This window comes from Lathamus discolor, chromosome Z, assembly GCF_037157495.1.
Source record: "Lathamus discolor isolate bLatDis1 chromosome Z, bLatDis1.hap1, whole genome shotgun sequence".
Classification (NCBI taxonomy): Eukaryota; Metazoa; Chordata; class Aves; order Psittaciformes; family Psittacidae; genus Lathamus; species Lathamus discolor.
The window spans coordinates 35,053,171-35,076,078 of record NC_088909.1 but is presented as its reverse complement, the minus strand read 5'-3'; the positions used below and the strand labels follow the sequence as shown (position 1 = coordinate 35,076,078).

The following is a 22,908-nucleotide window of genomic DNA, read 5'->3' as shown; positions in this document are numbered from 1 at the left end:
GGAGACTTGAAGCACAACTGAATAATGAGAGGAGTTACCTCCTAGTTCCATACTCAACTGAGCTTTGTCAGCAAATTTGTCACCTCTAGTCACCTCATTTTCTGCACTGACTGACAACCGTCCCCACAGCTTCTTCCCTCTCTGAACCAGCTGCTGCCTGCCTGCTCATGTCTTCCTCTTCTGTTAGTGTTTGAACTACTCAGAATTATTTTGGGCTTAAAGTCCCCAAAAAGCCTTAAAGGTTTAAGCCTTTGGCAAACAAGCTGTGGTCTGATGAAGACAACATGGTTGTCTGGTCCCAGTGAAGATGTCATGTCAAGTGGTCCTGATGCTGTCCTCAGATAACACAGGTAAACTAATCACTAGCATTTTCCCCTTCCTGTTTTCCCCCTGGTGTTCTGTATCTGTACTAATAATACTGTTTGCTAAACTGGGAAACTGGTATTACTTAGTGTACTTTTATTTTCCATGGATTGCTGTCCATGACAGAAATTTGTTGTTGGAATATTCACAATTCTGTCCCTGAATACACTGTGGCTGTAATGCTTCCGGTGAGCTACTGAAAATATCAGCTTTCTACAGTCAATGGAAATTGCCATCCACAGGCAGATGAGAGAGATAATGAGCAATAGACAAGCAACAGAAACATCAACAGTTTGTTTTTCACCTGTTATGCAGACCCTCTGGTTTTAGCTATCTCGTTGAACTCAGTATTACCCTTAAAATTAAATTTTTAATCTGTGTAGAACACCTTGTTCCTGGGAGAGCATGAATGAGGGTGATTAAATTAAAGCTGTACTATACTTTCCTTAGTGATTGGTAACTATATTGTCACTCATGATGCTGTTCATTGCACTTAACTGCTTGGAACTGGGGAAAAACATGACATTTCCCATGTACTAGACATAATGAGAATCTATGGCTTTTCACAGAATCGTGCAGCAGTGAAGTATGTGAGTAAACAAAACATGGGGGACTTGGTTTTGGAACAAAGGATTTTTTTCTTCAAGACATACTATAGAATATCTACATTTCCCTTTGGAAATATAAGTGGGGAGCTAGTAAGTGCAATGCCCAGTTCAGGTGAAGAGCAAATACTAGTTTTTTATCATAGAATGATAGAATCACAGAATGGTTTGGGTTGGAAGAAACCTTAAAGCTCATCCAGTTCCAACCCCCTGCCATGGGCAGGGACACCTTCCACTACACCAGGTTGCTCTGAGCCTCGTCCAGCCTGGCCTTGAACACTGCCAGGGATGGGGCAGCCACAGCTTCTCTGGGCACCCTGTGCCAGGGCCTCACCACCCTCACAGGGAAGAACTGCCTAAGAGCTCATCTCAATCTCCCCTCTGTCAGGTTAAAGCCATCACCACACTTCTTTTGTACCCAGCTCCAGAGCAATCAAATACATTATCCTTATCTTTGGTTGGAACATGTATGGCATACAGACAAGCCCCGATTGTGAAAGGTGCCATCGAAATGCTTTAAACAAAAAAATCCCAAAACACAAAAGTACACCTTTTTGGCAGAGTGGCTAAATGAAGAAACCGTGCCATTAATATGCTCTGTAAAGTTTTAAGAAGGAAACTGCTGTGTTCCTTCCAAAGTTCCCCTTTCCATGAATCATAAATTGACTTAATTTGTTGTAGAATTTGACATAGCTAAATCTGTAAAGAACTATGTCAGTCCACAAAGAGCCAGAGGAACTATTCGTGTTCCTAGTATGTTTATGTGCGTCCAAGTTAAAGTTCTTTGTGACCAAATTGTTTCTAACAAAACATTTAGGCATCAGTGAACTGCATTTCCTGCAATAAACGGTCAGGCAGAATCTTCCTAACTTGTGTTCACATCAATACCATCAATGTCCATGAAGCCTTTGCTTCCACTTCTCATAAATGCCAGTCTCCATAAACACAGGACTCTGCATACTTGCTGTGCAGAGCTTTCCGCGGTGACCTCTTTTTTGATACTAACTGGTACACATTAAATACTTTGGGAAACAATTTTCTCTTGTCACAATCACAGTAACTTACATTTTCTTTTAAAAATAGCATCCCCTGGTGTTTATCCTTCTTTGTAACAATATGTTGGGAAATTAAAACTTGTGAGACTTTTTGCTGTATTACAGAAGCCTGTAACTTTGTTGTTTTTATCTACCAATGTAATGTCAGCACACATGGAGCAAGATCAGGAAAGCACTTAACATTTTCCAGAATGCAAAAGAAACAGAAAAAACCCTGAAACACCCCAAGACAGGTGCTGAAAAAAATTTTCATCAATTTTTCATCTTTTTTCATAAATTTAATTCTTTAAATTGCCACAGAGATTTCCAGAGGTGTTCACAGCTGGTATGCTGAGTGTTTTTCTCTCATCAGAGAGATTTGGTTTTTAAAAAGCAAGCAACATGAAGGTTTAATATTCTTAGAAAACCAGGTGCTGTTATGCTCCTCTCTACAGTTATAACATGTTTTTAAACTGCTTTTAAAATGCTGTGGGGAAGAAGTCAGCAGAGTTTTGAGGGTTAATTTCCCCTTCCCCCTCTGTTTTTTTTTCCCACAACTATTCTCAGACTGAGCTGCAGCACAGGGAAGCATGACGGGCATTGTGTGTCCCAGCTCCAATCTGTGGCACTTCACATGTGGAGTCCTCTGCTGCCTGGCAAAGTCCCCATGGTCGGAACACAGCAGCAGGCCAACACAACTGACCATGTTGTGGTAATATTGGCAACAACCTTTGGTTGGCATTTGGCATTGTGTGCCACCAGAATCACAGTGTAATGACAGTTCCCCGTATACCGCTCACTGCTTTTGGGGAACAGTAATGCAAAACATTATTACACTTGCTACATTTCATGACAGAGGAAACAGGACTTCACTATCTGTTTATAATGCACATTTGCATGCCACACTTGAGTGTTCAAAATCATGCTGACAAGGAGTGATGTTGAACACGGGAAGAAGGGACAGGATGGGGGGACGATGTGTTGGATTTTGGTCTTATTTCTCACTACACACTCTGATTTGACTGGTAGTAAATTAAACCGATTTCCCCGAGTGGAGTCTGTTTTGCCAATGACAGTAATTGGTGAATGATCTCTCCCTGTTACCTTGATCCTCAAGCCCCTTGTGGTATTTTCAGCTGAGAGGGGAGTGATGGAGTAGCTTCGGTGGGTACCTGACCTCCAGCCACAGTCCATTCCACCACACAGATTAGTTTGTAATTCAGTGTTTTCAGTCAAAGGCTGTGTACCCAGGATGGTAAAAATGACCAGAGAGGTTTTCTGTGAAGGATCGATGTATACCTCAACTGCTGCCTGAGACTTCAGCACTCCCATTTCTTCTTACAATTGCTTACTTTTTCCTCTACACCAGTAGGCTTTAAAGACTATTGTAAGTATACATACCACCCCAGTCAAACTCAGGAGTTATGACACTTTTGCAGTATCAGATGTTTTAAGTCAGGAGATACTCAAAAGCTTTGTTCAGGTAGAGACATTCTGATACAGCCTAGTGCCTTCACTACTCATGGAATTGTTAGGGATGCTACCATGGATCCTAAAGATGAATGCAATGTCTCAGGTAGCCTTAGTTGCGGTGTTCCTTAGAGCTCCCTCTTTCACACTGCTTACCGCCCTCATAACTGCAGAGATATGAATTAATGGGTGGACTGTTTGGTGAATGAGGAATTGGATGAATGGTCACATCAGAGGGTAGTGGTCAATGGCTCAGTGTCTGGACGGACACCAGTGACAGCTGGCATCCCTCAGGTGTTGGTACTGGGACCAACACTGTTTAGTACCTTCTTCGATGACACAGACAGTGGGATCGGGTACATCATCAGCACGTTTGCAGATCACATGAAGCTGAACGGTACTGTTGACATGCCCAAGGGACAGGATGGGATCCACAGGGAAACGCACACACTGGAGAGGTGGGGCCATGTAAACCTCCTGAGGTTCAATGGGGCCAAGTGCAGGGTCCCGCACCCTGGTTGTGGCAACCCCCAGTATCAATATAGGCTGGGGATGGAGGAATTGAGTACCCCTGAGGAGGACTTAGGGGTACTGGTGGATGAGAGATTGGACATGACCCAGCAGTGTGCGTCTGCAGCCCAGGCCAGTTGCATCTTGGGCTGTATCCAAAAGGAGCATGACTTTTTTGTATCCAAAAAGGAGCAGGTCGAAGGAGGTGATTCCGCCCCTCTGCTCTGCTCTGGTGAGTCCACCCCTGCAGTCCTGCATTCAGAATTCTGGAGTCCTGAGCATAGGAAACACACGGACCTGTTGGAGAGGGTCTAGAGAAGGCCTACAGAAATAATCAGAGGGATGGAGCACCTCTGCTATGAAGAAAGGTTAAGAGAGTTGAGGTTGTTCAGCCTGGAGAAGAGAAGACTCTGGGGAGACCTTTCAGTTCCTTATTGAGGAACCCTTCAGTTCTTAAAAGGGGCCTATAGGAAAGATGGGGAGAGACTTTTTAGCAAGGCCTGTTGTGACAGGATGAGGGGTGATGGTTTTAAACTAAAAGAGGGGAGATTCAGTCTGATTGTGAGGGAGAAACATGTTCAAGACATTCACGACCAGGCTGGATGTACTTCTGGGCAACCTGATCCAGATTAAGATGTCCCTGCTCATTGCAGGGGAGCTGGACTTAGATGGCCTTTGAAGGTCACTTCCTACTCAAACTATTCTATGATTCTACAATTCTGTATTTCTACTGCAGAGTATATATGCAGAGTTGGGGTATGCTAATTGGAATCATTCACTACTGAGGTACTGTACTATCACGTAGGATTTTCTTTCAATGACGTACTACTTATTTGCACTCAATAAGACATCATAATTTAAAATGCCTGCCTTTAAACAGCAGTACAGGAAACCTCATTTATTGTGCCAGGACAGTTTTTTCATACACTTCAAATTTGTACTGAATGCCATTCTCTTCTTGAATATCAGCAGGGACACCCGGGTACCTGGAGAGAGGGGGAGAAGAGAAAGCAAAAGCCAACAAGTAGATAAAAATATCAAGATGAGTCACCTGTAATTTATTCAATCAATTAGAAAAGAGAGTTGTTTGACTTTACATCAGGTATACTAAGCACAAACTACTTTTAAGAATCATGCTGATTCTTACTTGTACACACATCTTTTTAAATCAAAGACTTTTTAAATCAAAAAAGCATACTCTGAAGCAAAAACACACCTTTATGGCTTCATCCAAAAAAACAAATATTTTCATTAAAGCCTAGAACACATTTAAAAAGTCTGATTCCTGAGGCAGGCATTTTCATTTCTGCCACCTCCCTACTGCCTGTTGGATGTAACCTCATTGGAGAGGACATAACAGAATGACTGGAATATGACAACACAAAAAACACCACAGCAAATGGCAGAAACTTACAGTTCAATACTTGTTCCTGCTAAGTTTGTTAGGCAGAAATAAATTACTCAAGAGAAAGGAGTAACTTTTGACACTGGATGGAAGTCTTACATCTGAATACAAGCCTAGAATGCACCTTGGTACTTACTCCGTCAGAAGTTTGTAGTCTTTGTAGTTGATTTCTGGAAAAAATGTGTCACTTTCAAAATCCTGCAAAATTCTTGTCACAAACAATCGGTGAGTAATTGGCTTCTCCATTGCTGCCTTTAGAAACAACAGAAACAATTAAAGTTGAGTTGTTCCCTGTAAAACAGTTCAACCATACATGAAGTAGTGGGCTTTTCCAGGAAGTTTTAGTATCCTTGTTTTATAATGCTATTTGAAGTCTGTAAGGTAATACCAAGTGTAACTTCTTACTTGGAACACCAGCTTTCTTTGCCAACTCTTCGAATTCTTGTTCTGTCTGCCTCAACTGTCACCATGACAGCTTTCAATAAAACTAAGAGGTAAGAGTCTCTATTTGTAGATTGTACATCAAATACGTTATCTAAACTTAAAACTCAGTTACTATTTTAAGTATTTCAGGATTTAAGCAAAGCAGTGAAAACTGAACTGTAAATCTCTTTTGGACTTTGCCGAAGAGCACTTTCAAAGGGATAATTTCACCTTGTGGCAGTTCCAGCTGGTGACAGCAATACCTGTTCTTAGAGCTTAGGCATCTGACGGAAATTAAGAGAAGAACATGGGTAGTCCTGTGAAAAGAAAGCAGCCATATGGCCTAGTCTCAATGAGCAATCTGAAGACAACGTTTAGGACATAAATGAAGTCAGGCTGAGAGAGTGGGGCTTGTTCAGCCTGGAGAATAGAAGGGAGATCTTAGAGCAGCTGCCAGTTCCTAAAGGGGCCAACAATAAACCTGCAGAGGGCTTTTGACAAGGGCCTGTAAAGACAGGACAAGAGGGAATGGCTTTAAACTGACAGAGGGGAGATTGAGATGAGCTCTTAGGCAGAAGTTCTTTCCTGTGAGGGTGGTGAGGCCCTGGCACAGGGTACCCAGAGAAGCTGTGGCTGCCCCATCCCTGGCAGTGTTCAAGGCCAGGCTGGAGGGGGTTTGGAACAACCTGGTTTGGTGGAAGGTGTCCCCACCCATGACAAGGGGTGGAACTGGATAAGCTCTCTGACACGGATAAGGGCAACAAAATGATTCTATGCCCGTTATTGAAAAGCCTCATCATTTTGTCCTTACAGAAACAGATACACTTTAGTCACCAGGCTTTTCCATGTGTTAGTCTTAAAGGAGGGCCTTTTAAATATTTTCCTTTATCATCTCTGCAAGCAACTTTGATAAAGAACAAAACCACCTTTAATAGCTGGTCATGCTCATTTTGATTTGTGTCTGCAAGTGACTCATACATTAACCTTTCTTAGTCATTGTTTTTTCCCAGAGGGATATAAAATCAATATATTTTTCCACAAGAATGAACACAAAAGCAGTATTACACCTTTCTTTCTACATTAAAAGTCCTTTGAGTTTATTTTGAAGATTCTACCACAAAGGCTGGATATGTCCCTCTCAAGCCTAGGAAGGTATAAAGATGCTAAATTAAAGAAGATTCTTAAACTTTAAAAAGAAATTATTAGTTAATCCACTAGTCCACTAGCCCGTTGTAGTTCTGCTTCCTCAGATTTTATTTACAACTATGCAAGAACAAGATGTAATGGACACTGAAGGCATAACTGGAATAGTAACAGATATATTTTTACAAAACATAAATCTCTGTGGGAAAACAATGTTGTCACACTGCTGTAACCCTGCCACTTTTTTTCTGTGAAAGAGGTATTAGGGGATTGCACCAGAAGAATGCTTAAAGAAGCATTGTCATAGGGGCTCATCAAAGTACAGGAAAATGTGTTCCTATTCCTGTGTTTCTGATCAGGCAACTACACAAGGTTACAGAACTACACGTGAGAAAACAGACAACGGTTGCTTTGAGCAACCTGGTCTAGTGGAAGTGTTGCTGCCCATGGCAGGGGGTTAGAACTGGGTGAGCTTTAAGGTCCCTTCCAACCCAAACCAGTCTGGGATTCTATGATTCTACAAAAATTCTGTGGCATTACAGTAATGAAGTAAGAGTTACATTTGCACATACAACATGAATGCTCCTTGGAAACAACTGCTCAGGACCATAAATGTGCATAATCAAACAACATTATCATGAGCTTGGTGGGACAGGGAAAGAATTTCAGGTCAATGCAACCGTGCCAACCTTCAGTCTCCCCTTTACACAAGATAATGTTACCAAGCTTTCAAAAAATGTTAATAGGATTACACCACACTAATTAGTTCACCTAAAAGAGAACCAGTGGAGAAGCTACTGCAGTGTTCAGCTTTCTGCACAGGTTGCCCCCAGAGCAGAACACTGCTTTAAACCAACAGAGAGGAGATTAAGATGAGATCTCGGGAAGAAGTTCTTCTCTATGAGGGTGGGGAGGCCCTGGCACAGGTTGCCCAGAGAAGCTGTGGCTGCCCAATCCTTGGCAGTGATCAAGGCCAGGTTGAATGGGGTCTGGAGCACTTGGTTTAGTGGAAGGTGTCCCTGGCCATGGCAGGGGGCTGGAACTGGATGAGCTTTAAGGTCCCTTCCAGCCTAAACCATTCTGTCATTCTATGAAAGGTATTGTGTGCTCAATCAACACAGCTCTAAGGAGCCTGTTCTTTGCAGCATGTTCTTTGAGAACTTGGTTCACAGGGAGCAACAGCACTGTCACCTGCAGGAGTGGAGCACGCCAGCATGGAAAAACGAGTTGTCTGCATCTCCTGTGTAAGTGGATCTCAGCCCTCAGTCACATCTCTGAATGCAACACTTCAAGAAACATGGCGCCATATGCATTCGTCTCTATGCCTGTAGGTACACAGCTCAAACCCGCTTTGCCTTATATTCAGGGAAGGTAGAAAAATTACTGTTATGTGTTTCATAGCTTACAGGAAATCCAGACATACTAACACCTAATCTTTAAAATGTGTACTTTAGTATATTAGCTAGTGAAATTTGGCAAGCTTGCTAATGTTTCTCTCTTTTAAAGAAGTGATCCTTGTGGTACAGTAAAGACTTGAAGCTTAGTAAATTCACAACCCATTCATGCCATTCACAACCCTGTGAAGCCTATATGCTTAGTCAAGAAATTCTATATAAGAGGGTAATTAATTATCTGCCCGAGACTTGCTGCACTAAATATGAATAGCAACTTCACAATTAACATTTCTGGAGAATGAAAGGGCTCGATTACCAAACACAGTATGCCAAATACTAGTACATAGGAAGACACCTGAGCATGAATATTAGATAAAATTTTCCCTTGGAGATTACTAGAAATTTAATTTTCCAGCTCAAGCCTCTTTGTTGAAGTATTTCCCCAAATACTTTTTATGACCAGTATCTATATTGTTATGGCCAGATGGGAGATTAGCTAAACAGCAGAACCAACAAAACTTCTCATGGGAAAACTTTTTGCTCTGTTACAAAATGTCAAGTTTCTTCTCCAAATTTAATCATCATAGAATCATGGAATGGTTAGGGTTGGAAAGGACCTTAAGATCATCTAGTTCTGAAGCCTGTCATGGGCAGGGACTCTTCTCCCTAGACCATGTTGCCCAAGGCTCTGTCCAACCTGGTCATGAACACTGCCAGGGATGAAGCATTCACAGCTTCCTTGGGCAACCTGTTCCAGCGCCTCACCACCCTCACAGTAAAGAACTTTCTCCTATCTCATTTGAACTTTCCCTGTTTAAGTTTAAACCCTTTGCCCTACCACTACAATTCCTGATGAAAAGTCCCGCTCCAGCATCCTTGTAGGCCCCTTTCAGATACTGGAAGGCTGCTCTGAGGTCTCCATGCAGCTTCTCTTCTCCAGGCTGAACAGCCCCAACTTTCTCAGCCTGTCTTCATATGAGAGGTGCTCCAGCCCACTTATTGTCCTCGTGGCCCTCCTATGGACTTGTTCCAACAGTTCCATGTCCTTCTGATGTTGAGGACACAGAAGGGCAGAGTAGAGGGGCAGGATCACCTCCTTTGACCTGCTGGTCATGCTCCTTTTGATGTAGCCCAGGATACGGCTGGCTTTCTAGGTTGCAAGTGCACACTGAAGCCAGCTCATGTTGTTTCTCATCTAGAGACACTCTCAAGTCCATCTCTGTAGGGCTGCTCTGAATGTCTTCTCTGCCCAACCTGTAGCTGTGCCTGCGATTGCTCCAACCCAGGTATAGGACCCTGCACTTCACTTTGTTGAACAACATGAGACTGGCATCAGCCCACCTCACAAGCGTGTCAAGGTCCCTCCAGATCCCATCCCTTCCCTATCAACCGAACCACACAGCTTGGTGTCATTAGCAAACTTGCTGAGGGCACAGTCAATCATGCTGTCCATGTCACCAGCAAAGATGTTGAACAGGATCAGTCCCAACACCAACCCCTGAGTGACACCAGTCGTCACTGGTCTCCAGTTGGATACCAAGCTGTTGACCACAGCTCTTTGTGTGCGGTCATCCAGCCAGTTCTTTATCCACCAAGTGGTCCATCTATCAAATTGATGTCTCTCCAATTTAGAGACAAGGATGTCATGCGGGACAGTGTCAAACACTCTGCACAAGTCCAGGTAGATGACGCCAACTGCTCTACCTCTGTCCATCAGTTCCACAGCCCCATTACAGAAGGCCACTAAATTGGTCAGGCAGGATTTCCCCTTAGTGAAGCCATGCTGGCTGTCACCAAGCACCTTGTTGTTTTTCATGTGCCTTAGCATGCCTTCCAGGAGAATGTGCTCCAAGATTTTGCCAGGCACAGAGGTGAGACTGACTGGTCTGTAATTCCCTGGGTCTTCCATTTTCCCCTTCTTGAAAATGGGGGTTATATTACCCTTTGTTCAGTCATTGGGAACTTCACCTGACTGCCATGATTTTTCCACATAAGTAAATCTACACTTATTACTTTCTTACTTTTTTTTTTTTTTTAATGTCTCTGTTTAATATTTGAGGATGCGCTGGACAGTTCCTACTCCTAGTAAAAAACGAATGTTTTTTTTAATCAGTTCAAAAGACAGTTTAAATCCAGTTAAAACAAACCGATAACTTACACTGAGCAGACTCCCTCAGGATCTCCAGTAAGCATTCTTTCTCAAAGTCAAAGCCAAGTCCTGAATCACTCAAGTAAGAGACAATACCTCCACAGAGTGCATCTCCATGAGTGTCTTAACTTGAAATAGAAATGTAGTTTTGAAATTAATCTTCCAATTGTCCCCACTCACCATGCTTTTGTTATTCTGGAAGCAGTCTTGGTGTGCATGGGCTACATTGCCTGGAAATGAAGCCAAACCAGAAAAGTGCCTCCAGGAACATGCCTCATAAGCTTGAACACCTAATGGGGACTCACAGGCCAGAACCAAGGAGTGAGCCACCACCACGAGTTTTCCACCATACAATGAGCACTCGTGAGCCAGCAGATGACTCTCAAAGTGTCAAGTGCTCACGCAAAATCATGGAGTGCCTCTCATGGTGCATAACACCTTCACTATTGCTGGGACCTACTGGCCATTGCTGGGCTGCTTCACTCCTCCTTCCTCCTCCACACAATCAATATCACTGCAGGAGATCCAGAATAATGCAGAAAATCCAGTACTAGCGTCACACTGAGATGCAAGAAAATGAAACCTGCAAATCTGTGCTGTGAGAAGTCCAAATGTTTCCCTGGAGGCAACAGTGCAACCTTCTGGTATGTTAGGAGATTATAAACCTGATCAGGTGATCAGTGTCAGGTCAAATTTAAAGAGATGAGGCTTTTGAACGGTCAAGGGACTGCAGAAGCTGTTCTCATTTTTTTCAGCTCTCACTTCCTAATACCAGTACTCTACTCACCCCTCCCTCTACCCACCAAAATGCCTGCTATGTCTACCTGTTCTGCCTTTTCCTGTTGCATGGGTCAAGGCCCACAAGAGCCAGTTTCCCGGGGTATGCTGCTGAACACAGGATGAACATGACAGACATGAGCACTTGGATGGCCACCCTGTTCAGAGTTCACCTTTCTCTGTTCTTCACAGTACTTGAGACAGCTTATGTCAGTACTTCCATCACCCTGGAGAGCACTGTACTTCACAACCTAGACACAGTGGGCAAAGATGGCCATAAGCAATGAACAGCTACAGTGTGTCCTTTTAAACGTTGATAGTCCATCAAGGCTTGTTCCCTTTACTTTGCAGTCCTACAAAGAGGTCATAAGCAGCAGCAGTCTGTTGCCTCCACCCCATTCCTTGACCCTGTTGCTGAGGACAGCATCCTGTCTTGAAATGCCATCCTACAACCCATGCTTTAGCACCTTTACTTGTCTCAGTTCTTAGAGGCTTCTGCACTTGGGCAGCTGGGTAGATGCTCCAACTTGGCACAACTCTCTGGGTGAGGATAAACCAGACCTGTGTTCTAGCATGGTATCTGGCCATGCTAGAACAGAATGAGGCACAGAAGAGATGCAGTATTTCAGGTAAGGCATCAAACATCTCCAATGACTCTGGGCAGAAACAAGGTGCCAGCATCCCTCTTCCATCTGAGGTTCTTTGGAAACCCCCTGAAATGTGTGAATCAGCCTCAGTTCATGGACCACCCCTGGTAATGCTTCTGGGTTGCTGCCATGGGCCCGGAACCCAGCTGGGATTTGGGCGCTGCCCAGAGCATCCACAAAGGATGTAGAAAACCAAAGGCAGCAGAGGCCCGGAAGACTGTGCACGTTTCCTCCTCATACCATCTACAGAAATATGGCCTAGAGGATTGATTCAGGCTGCTCCGTGACAACAACCCTGATCATAGAATCATAGAATCATTTAGGTTGGAAAACACCTTTAAGATCATCAAGTCCAACCATTCCCCCAGCACTGCCAAGGCTATCTACTAAACTGTGTCACTGAGGGCCTTGTCTACACTGTTTGTGAACACTTCCGGGGATGGTGGTTCCACCACTGCCCTGGGCAACCTGTTCTAATGCCTGACCACCATTCAGGAGAAGAAATTGTCCCTAATATCCAGTATAAACCTCCCCTGGCACACCCTGAGGCTGTTTCTTTTTGGTTTATCCCTTGTTCCTTGGGAGCAGAGACCAGCCACCTCCTGGCTCCATTCTCCTTTCAGGCAGTTGTAGAGAACGATAAGGTCCCCCTTGAGCCTTCTCTTCTCCAGACTAAACAACCCCAGTTCCCTCAGCCATTCCCCATCAGACTTGTGCTCCAGGGCCTTCAGCAGTTCCGTTGCCCTTCTGTGGACCCACTCCAGCACCTCAATGCCTCCCTTATACTGAAGGGCCCAAAACTGAACACAGGATTCGAGGTGCAGCCTCCCCAGTGCTCAGTACAGTGGGGGATCACTGCCAGATTAAGTTCCATCTGTGCCTTTGCTTTTCTAATTTTCTCCCTATACAACCTAATGACATCATTGTACTCCTCATGGGTTGAAAGTCCCTTCTTCCACAGGTGGTAGATTCTCTCCTTTTATTCTTGCAGTATCTCCTTGTTCAGTCAGGCTAGTCTTCTCTACTAGTTTGACTTTTGACACACTTTATGTCTGCTCCTGCATCTAAATACAGTGCAATACATATTAGGCACAGGAGATTTCTGGGCTGCAGAGCCACACTTCTGGGTCATGTTGAGCTTCTCATCAACCAATACTTTCTCCTCAGGGCTGTTTTCAATCCATCCTCCTCCCGGCCTGTATTTGCGCTTGGAAACGCCCAGCAGAGAAAGACTGACCCAAGTGCAGGACCTTGCACTGGACCTTGTTGAAGTTCTTGAGGTTTTGCCTGTCCAGGTTCCTCCGGATGGGATCTTTTCCCTCCAGTATGTCGACCACACCACACAAATTGGTGAAATAGCCAAACTCACTGAGGGTGCTCAATCCCACTGTCCATGTCACTGACAAAGATGTCGAACAGCGCTGGTCCCAACACCAGCCCCTGAGGGACACCACTCATAGAATCATAGAATCATATCAGGATTAACTGATCAGAAATTCCTAAGTTTAGGAGCTGTGTTGAAAGGCTCCACAGAACAATCAGCCACCTTCTTGAATAATGTTGTGGACTCTGGAAGTGTCTGGCACTGGCAAAGCTATTGTAGCAGCTTTTGACAGACAGCCTCGGTTGTGCACCCTCACATTCAGTACATTCTGCATCTGCTTTTTATTCTCCAGGATCCCCATACCAACGGGATGCCACCAGCCTGAGCTCAACCCCTGTGCCCAGGGCAGCGGATCAACCAGGGCAGAGCTGCTACAGTGAAGACTCCAAGAATGCCATTATCGTCCATCTTCCTACTCATCCTTCAAGACACCCACAACAGCCTCTGTCAGGCTGCAAAAGCAGCCCACCCAAACTAAGTTCAATGGGTGCATGCATGAGCTTGCTCTTCCCTTTTGTAGTGATCCTGACTGAAAGATAACTGTACATTAAAGAAACAGTAACCCACAGAACAATTAACCCAAACAGACCCAGGCCTGTACTGTGCTGCACGTATTCTTTGGCCACAGGATAAGCTCAGCCAGAAAACTGTAACAGAAGAGCCTGCAGGCAGCTCCCACTTGGCGTCAACAACTATACCACCTCCGTGTCCTTGCCTTTATCTAAAAGAGCAGAAAGTTCTGATGTGAATGTCCCTTTTCTGGGGTAGGGGGTAGCCCTTTCTACAGACAGGGTCTGTGCAGCATGCTTGGAAGCTTGTTCGATGCCACACAACTTAAAGAGTTCCCAACATACATGTGGAAGTAAAATTACTTATGCTGTTCTGCCATTTAAAGCATTAGTTCTAGCAAGCAGCATTTAGAATGATACCTTTTACAGCCTTGGTGCTCTTCTTTCTGGGATCTAAATGGAGTAGCTCCTCTTAGTGCAAACAGCTCTCTACTCCTCTGTTGTGTGGCTATGCTCAGATGCAGAAGAATTTACTCAGCAGGCACTGTACTGTTACTTGTAAATAAGTAGCAAGAGCCAGGCACAAGGTCAGGAACAAAAAAAAGGTTGATGGTGGTGGGTACCATCATCTGCAGGAGGCAGATGACAAGTACGGTGCTTTCCAGAATGGCCTGCTCTCCTCATCAAGGCCTTTCCTCAGAAAGTTCTACCTCACCAGAAACATCTGAACTTCGGGTTAAACTCCCCAAAGTGCTAAAGTGGAAATGTCATGTCCTCAGCACTACCTGTTTCAAACTACTCCTGTTGCACTTACTTGCTGAAGTTGTTAGACACTTTCCCCATCACAGATTTGTACTAATAGACACAATCAGTTCTAAACCTTTGAGCAACATAAAGTAGCAAGGTAAAAATGCTTTAAAAGTAAATAACTGCAACTACTGAATAATTTGTTTCATTTCAATTGCTAATTGCCATTTTACTTCCCACATTTCTACATGGTATAGTGGAAACATTCCTGCAATCCTTTGTGCATCTTCAGTACGGGCACTGAAAATATTACCTGAAGTTTTAATAAAGGTGTATGGTTTCCACCAAACTCTTTTAACTAATGAATTAAAAATTCCTTTGAAATATCCCAAGTAGGTGCTCTAAAGAGGGAAAGCAGTTGAAATTTTATCCCTGGGGATGAGCACAAGAAATGTGTTGCAAAAGTACTGTTGCTCAAAACTACTTATTTATAATGTAAGTATTGGTGAGTAGTAATATATATATTATATATAATATAATATATATATATATATATAAAATGGCATGTTTTCCTACCAAGTATCAGCCAGACACTGGAAATATAATTAAATTAAAAGTCTACAACACAGATGCTTCTGGAAGAAATAGGCACTCTTTGTAGCACTAGATGAGTATGTAGCCATTGCACAGAGGAGGTAAATGCTTCTGGCTCACACACTGCATCCTGCAGAATTACAGGCAGAAGCCAGATCTGGTCTCTTGCTCATGTTGGACAGTTATGTCCAATCTGAAGAGAATCTGTCTCCAGAAATAAACTTCCTATGTATTGCCTTTTAATGGCTGAGAGTGAAGGGCAGGTTACTTCTACGTGGTAATAATTAATTATGGACTGAACACACTTGGACATGAAGTAAGGCGCACCGCACGCAAAAGCAATTATAAAACATAAGTAAAAAAAGATAGAGGAACAACAGTGTTCTATAGGCTATTTGCATATGCATCTTATTTTCCTTACAACTGTAGCAATATGTAACTACTTTGCTTTTTTTCTTTTTCTTTTACTGTAAAACACACATTCCCTAAGACACAGAGAAGTTCACAAAAGGCACAAGCCACAAAGGCAAGTATCAGAAAATGTGCTTTCCTACAGTGCATTCAAAGCATATTATCAACCCTAATAGGCTACCAGGAGCATGATGGCATTCTTATCACACATCTAAAGTCCAAGTGCCAAACAAGAAGTGGAGTGTATTTCCCAGCATATTTGCAATGACTAAAGGATAGCAGAACTGTTTGCTCTTCTTAACTAAGAGTTTTTCAGTTGAAAAAATTAGCAATTTAGATATTTAAGAAAAGCTCTCAAAAGCACAATGACTGTGTGACCCTGGACCATTAGCAACAGCTAATGGTTGCTTGGATAGGTATTTTAAACTTGTGAGTTGAAATCTTACTCTCCAAGACTTGTTCTGTTGGAATCACTGGAGTTTGCTGAGTTGCGTGAAGGAAAAGAATTTCCCAAAGCAGAAGTCATAGGAGCTTGAGCCATCTTTATCCCATCATACAAAATGAGTTATTTAGGAGTACTCTAAATGTACCTTGTAAACTGAAGTGCCTCCAACGATCCAGACCATGTCTACTTTATTTTTTAACTCTGGTGAATCCAATAGAGCTAAAGCATCATCCAAATTTTTGGAAAGATAATGTGCTCCTTTTGGAGTTTCCCTAGAAAAAGCAAAATAATTGAAGGACCATTCATTGTGATAATCTAGATGTACAATGTGTTTTGATGAATTCCCAAATAATTAAATGTTTCAGACGAGGTAATTGTTTTGAAATGCCTACTATTGCTAAACTATGTTAGAAAACTCATCTGACTGCAGGATTGCTTAAATAAATCACAATCTAACAACAACTGTGACTTAAAAGGCATTATAAATTACAGATCTTAAATTTTATACCATGTTATTAAAAAAGCGTAATGGAGACATTTAGATACCTATAAAATTATGTTTTTACTTGAATTCTAGAATATTAATACTACGTTCAAAAAAAGTAGTCAAAAAAGCCACTATCCTCCTCCCCTATTCACCCCCAAATCCACAAATATTCTCCAAAGCATAAACCATTATAAGTGAACATCGATGTTTAAGAATATCTGGATGAATGTAAGTGGTGCAATCAAGGAGAGAGCTCTGAAAAAGGACAATACTTTTTCCTTGAATGCAAACAAAAATAAACTTTGAAAAAGCGATTAAGAGCCACTCATTTAACCAGGCTCTAGAGAAATAGTTAAAAACATGGGTCAGATGATATAGTCAGACAGTTTGTTTGTAGAGCTAGGACTTGTATTTATTAAAAGCAATGACAGTTATCTTGTGAATTAATTAAAAAAAAAAAGAAAGTAGTGATATCACTCAATCAATAACAGAGATGCTTCCTAAGCAGATATCAAAAATGCTACATTTAGGATTGTATTATGATGCATTGCTACACATATTTGTAAGTAAAGACTTTTTATTTGTTTGACAGGCCTGTCATTCATCATACGTACTTGAGCTCCCTGCTGAGCACTATATTAATTCTGTCTTTCAGAGGACGATTCTTCTCAGGAATGGAGAACCAGGTTTTTTTACCCATTATCAAGGCATTCTGTTTACCTGAATAAGAGACAAAACACTTACTTAAGGGGTATTTTTGCTCTGTCCAAAATTTCTTTTGGTTATTTAGTGACACAGCTGGACCTTCTCTCCCCCTTCCAAACTCCATTTCAGCAGTCAACAAAAGTACAAGCTTAGACCCCGATTCTCAAATTAGTCACATGAATAGAAGGACATGTTTGCGTCCTCAAAGCCTTGTCAGGCAATTGACACCTGTCAACTGTCAAAGTAGTCTATGTACACCTATAAACTTGGAATTAAAAGAAAATGAAAAAAAGGCATGTCACTGCCCATCACAGGCATTACATGAACACTGCCTCTGCTACAGGTATGGGCATAAATTAATCTCTGTGTGCAAGACCAACTCATAGGCTCAAAAGAGTTCTCTTGGTGTGAAAAAACTTCACTGTTCTCTTTATAAATCCAAGCAGCACACAATAATCAACTTTGTGTTTGCATGCTCCATCATTCCAGTTATATGATAAGGAACAATTGCCAGCTTTGGGTGTTCTTTAAGGGAGGGAAAAAAAACCCAAACAACAAAACACCAAGTTAAAGGGTAACTTTTAGGAGAAGAACCAGTTAAATTAGATGCAAAGCAAAAGTGCAATAGGTGTCCTATTATATTCTAGTATTCACCAGTAAGCGTAATTTACGATCAAACGCTCATTACTTGATTCTCTCTTATATATACCGTGCTAAAGAGGGTTTCTCTTTATAAGCAAAGAGTTGCCAGAGAAATAAACACACAAAAGGTAACAGAAAATGTTCTACAGTGTTACATAGCAGGAGAGGTTTTAGAGAAAAGACAACAGTACTTGTTCACAGCTATCCTCCCTGCTTCCTGATGAAAGAGGGGCTGTATCTTCTAGACCACACAGAACCAACCTTCTTGTTCTTGAGCAGCATCTGAAGACCTTTCTCCTGCACCTAGAGTTTCATGAGCAAGTTTCCAAGAGCTATACTGCGGTGTCAGTTTAGATATGTTAGCACAGACCACTGGCACTGCTGCTGAAGGAAAGGCACAAATTGTGAACAACGTATTTCCTCGCTAAAGATTCATTCGGATGCTTAAGGGCTCAGAACAAAGATCTGTCTAGACCAACAGCTAATTCACAGCAGTGGCCAGTGCACGTATGCACACAGACTAAAAGCAAGATCATGTGATGCTTCTGCACTGTGTTCTTCCCACTTCCAAAAAACTCTCTTTCTTGAACATAGTGATGTCCCTGTTGTGAAGATCTACGGCAGCATAACCCATTAAGAGGTTATGAACCAACTTCACTGTCTAGATCTTGAGTCATAGCTTATTAAAAGATGTGCAGGCAGGATGGAATAATTTTTTTTCTTTTTAATTGTATGTGAAACATTTTTTATTTCTTTACTATGGGTTACTTGTACAGTGCAGGCATACAAGAAGACTTACAACTGTGTTCTGTCCTTTTGTATGTAAGATTAAAATGCGCTTAATCAACTCTCTAAACAGTAAGTAAAATATTTTACTTCAGGCTGTTTGCAAAATGAAATCAGATACTCTTTGTGGCATATAGAAGAGACTGCAAATCAGAATATGGAATAGGTCACTTAATCAAAACAAGAGTACATGTTAGCGAATTTTTAGCAAACAAGTGAGTTTTGCCAGGCAGTGGTTTTAACAGCAGCATGAAAAAAAGCACGACAGGAAACAAAGTGACCACGCTGGCGAACAAAGCCACAGCAGAAATGTGAGGATAAGCTTGATGTCTCACATAACCCTGATTCCACCAGAGGCAGTGAGCCTGCCACATGGCTCAGGGAGGTCCTATTCCTCCTCTCCCAACACCTCTTTCCTTCTCCTACCACACACCTTGTACTGGCATTCCCCACTGACCCACAGCGGCCTAGTCCACTGTGTTAAGAGAACTAAAACAGCTTAAGAAAATGTCAAACCAGCACCAAAGTCAGGGTGAAAGAAGAGTGGAGGCAATGCTACAAGACTTGTCTCTTCTGGCAGCAGTTAGTACCCAAGAACAGATCAGAACAAATTAGTTTTTTTAATCTCTTGCATTCTAACCCCATTTGTGCTTTCACTTTTTTTTTCACAATAACTGGTTTTACTTCACCAAATTAATAGTCTAAAATATTACTACAATGCAAAGGTTCTGGTCTGTTTGTCCTGAACGATATTGCTGTGCATTACCAGTACAGTTGTTTATTCCTGTGCGCAGATGACAGCATAGGTCTGCAGTGTTGTTGCTGTACATACCAGTACAGTTAGGGTTTTCTGGCTATTGGATGGCTCAGCACTCAGAAAATCAAACTAAATTACTGTCAAAGACCAAAGGGGTGAAACAAATGGCCAAGGATGAGCTACAGCAAACAAGTTAGGTTAGCTAATAGAGCCTGAAAAAAACAGCCAACCCTCTGCTGATTAACTGGCAAATAAAAACCTTTCCTTTTTTAACACGACAGAGTTGTAGGTAAAGACAGGCAGCTGAAGTTTTCTACCCTGTTGGAGAAACACAACTTTGAAGTTCTCTTTATTTACACATCACCTGCAGCACTGAAACATCAGGTTCATCTCCATTTTCTTCACCTAACCCAAAGTATCTGTAGATGACACATTTACAAGGGGTAAAATACTCATGAGGCTTGGGAAGGCAGGCTGTTTGCAGAGGAGGGACTTTTTAAGTCAGGGAAAAATCAAATTACCAGGTATTTCTGTGACTGATACCACAGAAAATAACTTTAATAGATAGAAGCAAAACTCAGGAAAAAGAAAAACATTACCTTCCACTTGGGATGTGCTAGTCATTCTCTGGAAGTACTTGTACTCATTCCTGGCAAGAAACCAAAAAAGAGCATTACAACATGGCTTAAGATGCATTTCTCTAATTCGAAGAAAACACAAACAAAATGAAACAACAAAAACATAACACAAGTACCGCTGGTGCCCGTGGAGGAGAGGCTGGACAGGGCCGGCCCCATGCCATGCCTGAATCGAGACCTTTGGTCCCAGCTCTGCTTGCACAGAATGCAACTAGGTTGGAAAAGGCCTTTAAAATCAACAAGTCCAAATGTTCTGCAGACTGCCAAGGCCACCACTAAACCATGCCATCTACACAGTCTGTGAACACCCAGGGATGGTGATTCCATCACTGCCCTGCCCAGCCTGTCCCAGTACCTGTTCACTCTCTCGTGGAAGAAATTGTTCCTAATATCCAGCATAAACCTCCCTTGGCACAGCTTGAGCCCGTTTCCTCTTGTCCTATTGTTTATTCCTTGGGAGCAGAGACCAGCCACCTCCTGGCTCTATTCTCGTTTCAGCTAGTTTTAGAGTGGTAAGGTTCCCCCTCAGCCCTCTCTTCTCCAGACTAACCCCCCCCCGCAGTTCCCTCAGCCGTTCCCCATCAGACTTGTGCTCCAGGCCCTTCACCAGCTCCGTTGCCCTTCTCTGGACCCGCTCCAGCACCTCAATGTCTCTCTTGTAGCGACGGACCCAGAACTGAGCACAGGATTTGTGGTGCGGCCTCACCAGCGCCCAGAACAGGGGATGATCGCTGCCCTGCTCCTGCTGGCCACACTACCCTTGGTACAAGGCCATGATGCATGCCAGATAACCACGGCCGAGAGCCCGCCGATGCGCCTCCCTGAACCCCTCGGGGACACCCGGCAGCCATAGCCCCGGCCGCAGTCCCACCAACAGGCACCGCGAGCCCTTTCCCGCGCTGCTGAGCATCACCCCCATCAAGCCTACAACTCCCAGGGCGCAACGCGCGGCTCCACGGTCGCCCGCCAGCGGGGGGCGCGCCGCGGTGCATGCTGGGAGTTGCAGTCCGCCCGCGCTCCCACCGCCCCCGGCGGGCAGACCCCACGCCACACCCACGCTACCTCAGCGGCGGCCAGGGCAGGGTGCCGTCCTTCCCGATGCCCATGTTCTGGCACACGGCCACGATGGAGTTCAGCGAGCGCACCATGGCTCCCGCTGTCGCCTCCCTCCTCACCGGACTTCGCAGCGCGCGAGCGAGCGCACAGCAGCGGGGCGGGCTGAGGCGGGACGGTGCGTGGGGCGCCGCGGGCAGGGGCTGTGCTCACGCCGCGCCGCGCCGCCCCGCCCCGCGCCCGCTGTCGCATCCGGCGGGGAAGGTGGTGCCGGTGCCCGCGGCCTCGGGTCTGCGTCCGCCATCGGCATGCCGCGGGGCGTGCGGCGACGGCGGGAGCGCGGTGGCGGGCAGCAGCTGGTGCTGAGCAAGTTCTTCGGAGCGGCGGGGAGCGGCGGAGAGCAGAGTGCCGCCCTGCAGACGGTGCGCCCGGGCGGCGGTTGGGGCTGAGGGCTCCTGTAGGGCACGGGCCGGGCCGCTGATGCCGTGCGGGAGTCCTCCCGGTGGTGCTGGAGGTCCCTCGGGCCTGTCCGGGTACATCGTGTAAGCAAGTCGTGACAGGAAGTACGGAAGGGTGCGCTGCGGCGGGCCCTCCGTCAGGCAGGGTTTCTAGCTTAACCACTGCTTGCTGTAGCATCCTCGCCGTGTGTAACACAGGGTAGCCGTACCTAGTCTTTCCAGAAACTGCCGTCATACGCCCATTTTGTAGGACCTCAGACTTGACATGAGTACGGTGAGCTTGGCAAAGCCAGTGTTTGAATAATGCTGCAGCAGTGTTGGACCCCCTTGCACAGCTTCTAGCCCTGGGCCCTTGCTGCAGTCATGGAGCTCAGTCTCCTGTTCTGTGCAAGGCCAAGAGAGCTGCAGTGATCCAGCAGCCTCTCCATGTCGCTGCTGGGGAAAAAAAAAATGCTTTTTCTCAGCAACTGGGTTTCATCGTGAGTTTATATTTTCCAGTCTCCCTGGAGATAGTGCCTGTAGCCCTTTCTGGCCCCGGAGTGGTGTCTGCTTTTTTCACCTCTGTCTCAAGTCAACCCTTTTTGTTACATTGGGCCAGATATATTTTGAAAGGTGTGATTACTAGTCTTTGCCCATGCAGAAAAAATGCTTTCTAATTAGTATTAGCCTGGTGGTATGTAATAGTGGACTTGGAAGGGGAATGCCCACCCACTCATGTGGATTGTGCATGTGGATATGTTATGTAGAGGTTATGGGCTTAGTTGCTGAGCGTGGAGATCCTGTGTAGTTACAAGGAGATAGAATTTCCCACTAATATACTCAAAACCGTCCGAGATTACTCTATGAAACATGAATGCTAGCTGCTGAAAGTACCTGTTGCGTGTTTATGTTTGCAGTTGCAGGTTACTTCTTTAGTCACACTTACTGCGTTCTGTCGATAAGTATGACTAAAGAAGTCATCAGTTATGAAACAAAGTAAATGATGAATGATGAATCAGAGATGAAACAAAATAAGGTTTTACATTTTCTGTTTGTGAAGTGTTAAAAGTGCGTGTGTCAAAGGCCTTCTAAAGGAGCAGTTGTTGAAAGTACTGTGTTCTGTACATGGGGGATGATACCAGATAGGTGTTTACAGATAGCTTAGGTAAATCTTTTAAGTGTGGGTTAACATTTACAGGATGGTGTGGAGAAGATACTGTTCCGTCATTGGGACGTAGGCCGTAGGCCGTAGGAAGTCGTAAGTGCCTCTTAGAGGCCAGTACCTGAGAAGAAGAGGACTCTGAACTGAGTGAATGAGTATCTGCAGAAGAGATCTGATTCAGACACAAATGTTCGATGTGTGGTATGGTGGGAATGTCTGTTAAGTGCTGGT

The 22,908-nt window shown here is 44.0% G+C and overlaps 2 protein-coding genes across 5 annotated transcripts in view; one reads left to right on the top strand and one right to left on the bottom strand.

Moving 5' to 3' along the window:
- Nucleotides 1–4,838: 4,838 nt before the first annotated feature.
- Nucleotides 4,839–21,312, bottom strand: DHFR (dihydrofolate reductase). Of its 4 annotated transcripts, none has more exons than XM_065662489.1 (6): nt 21,088–21,312; nt 19,987–20,036; nt 17,112–17,217; nt 16,156–16,282; nt 5,524–5,639; nt 4,839–4,968 (listed from the first exon to the last, which is right to left on the bottom strand). In XM_065662489.1, the coding sequence occupies exons 1-6, from the start codon at nt 21,171–21,173 to the stop codon at nt 4,881–4,883; spliced, it is 573 nt and encodes a 190-aa protein (XP_065518561.1). In that variant the 5' UTR covers nt 21,174–21,312; the 3' UTR covers nt 4,839–4,880. The 4 variants fall into 4 exon arrangements, with proteins under 4 accessions (XP_065518561.1, XP_065518562.1, XP_065518563.1 ...); XM_065662490.1 differs by lacking the exon at nt 21,088–21,312 and adding an exon at nt 20,669–20,928; XM_065662491.1 differs by lacking the exon at nt 21,088–21,312 and adding an exon at nt 20,732–20,928.
- The window catches only part of MSH3 (mutS homolog 3), a 120,572-nt gene continuing 118,765 nt past the window's right edge, over nt 21,102–22,908 (top strand). Inside the window, 2 exon segments of the mRNA XM_065662488.1 lie at nt 21,102–21,202; nt 21,205–21,500. Of these exon segments, the coding sequence (XP_065518560.1) occupies nt 21,124–21,202; nt 21,205–21,500 (375 nt within the window). The 5' untranslated portion in view covers nt 21,102–21,123.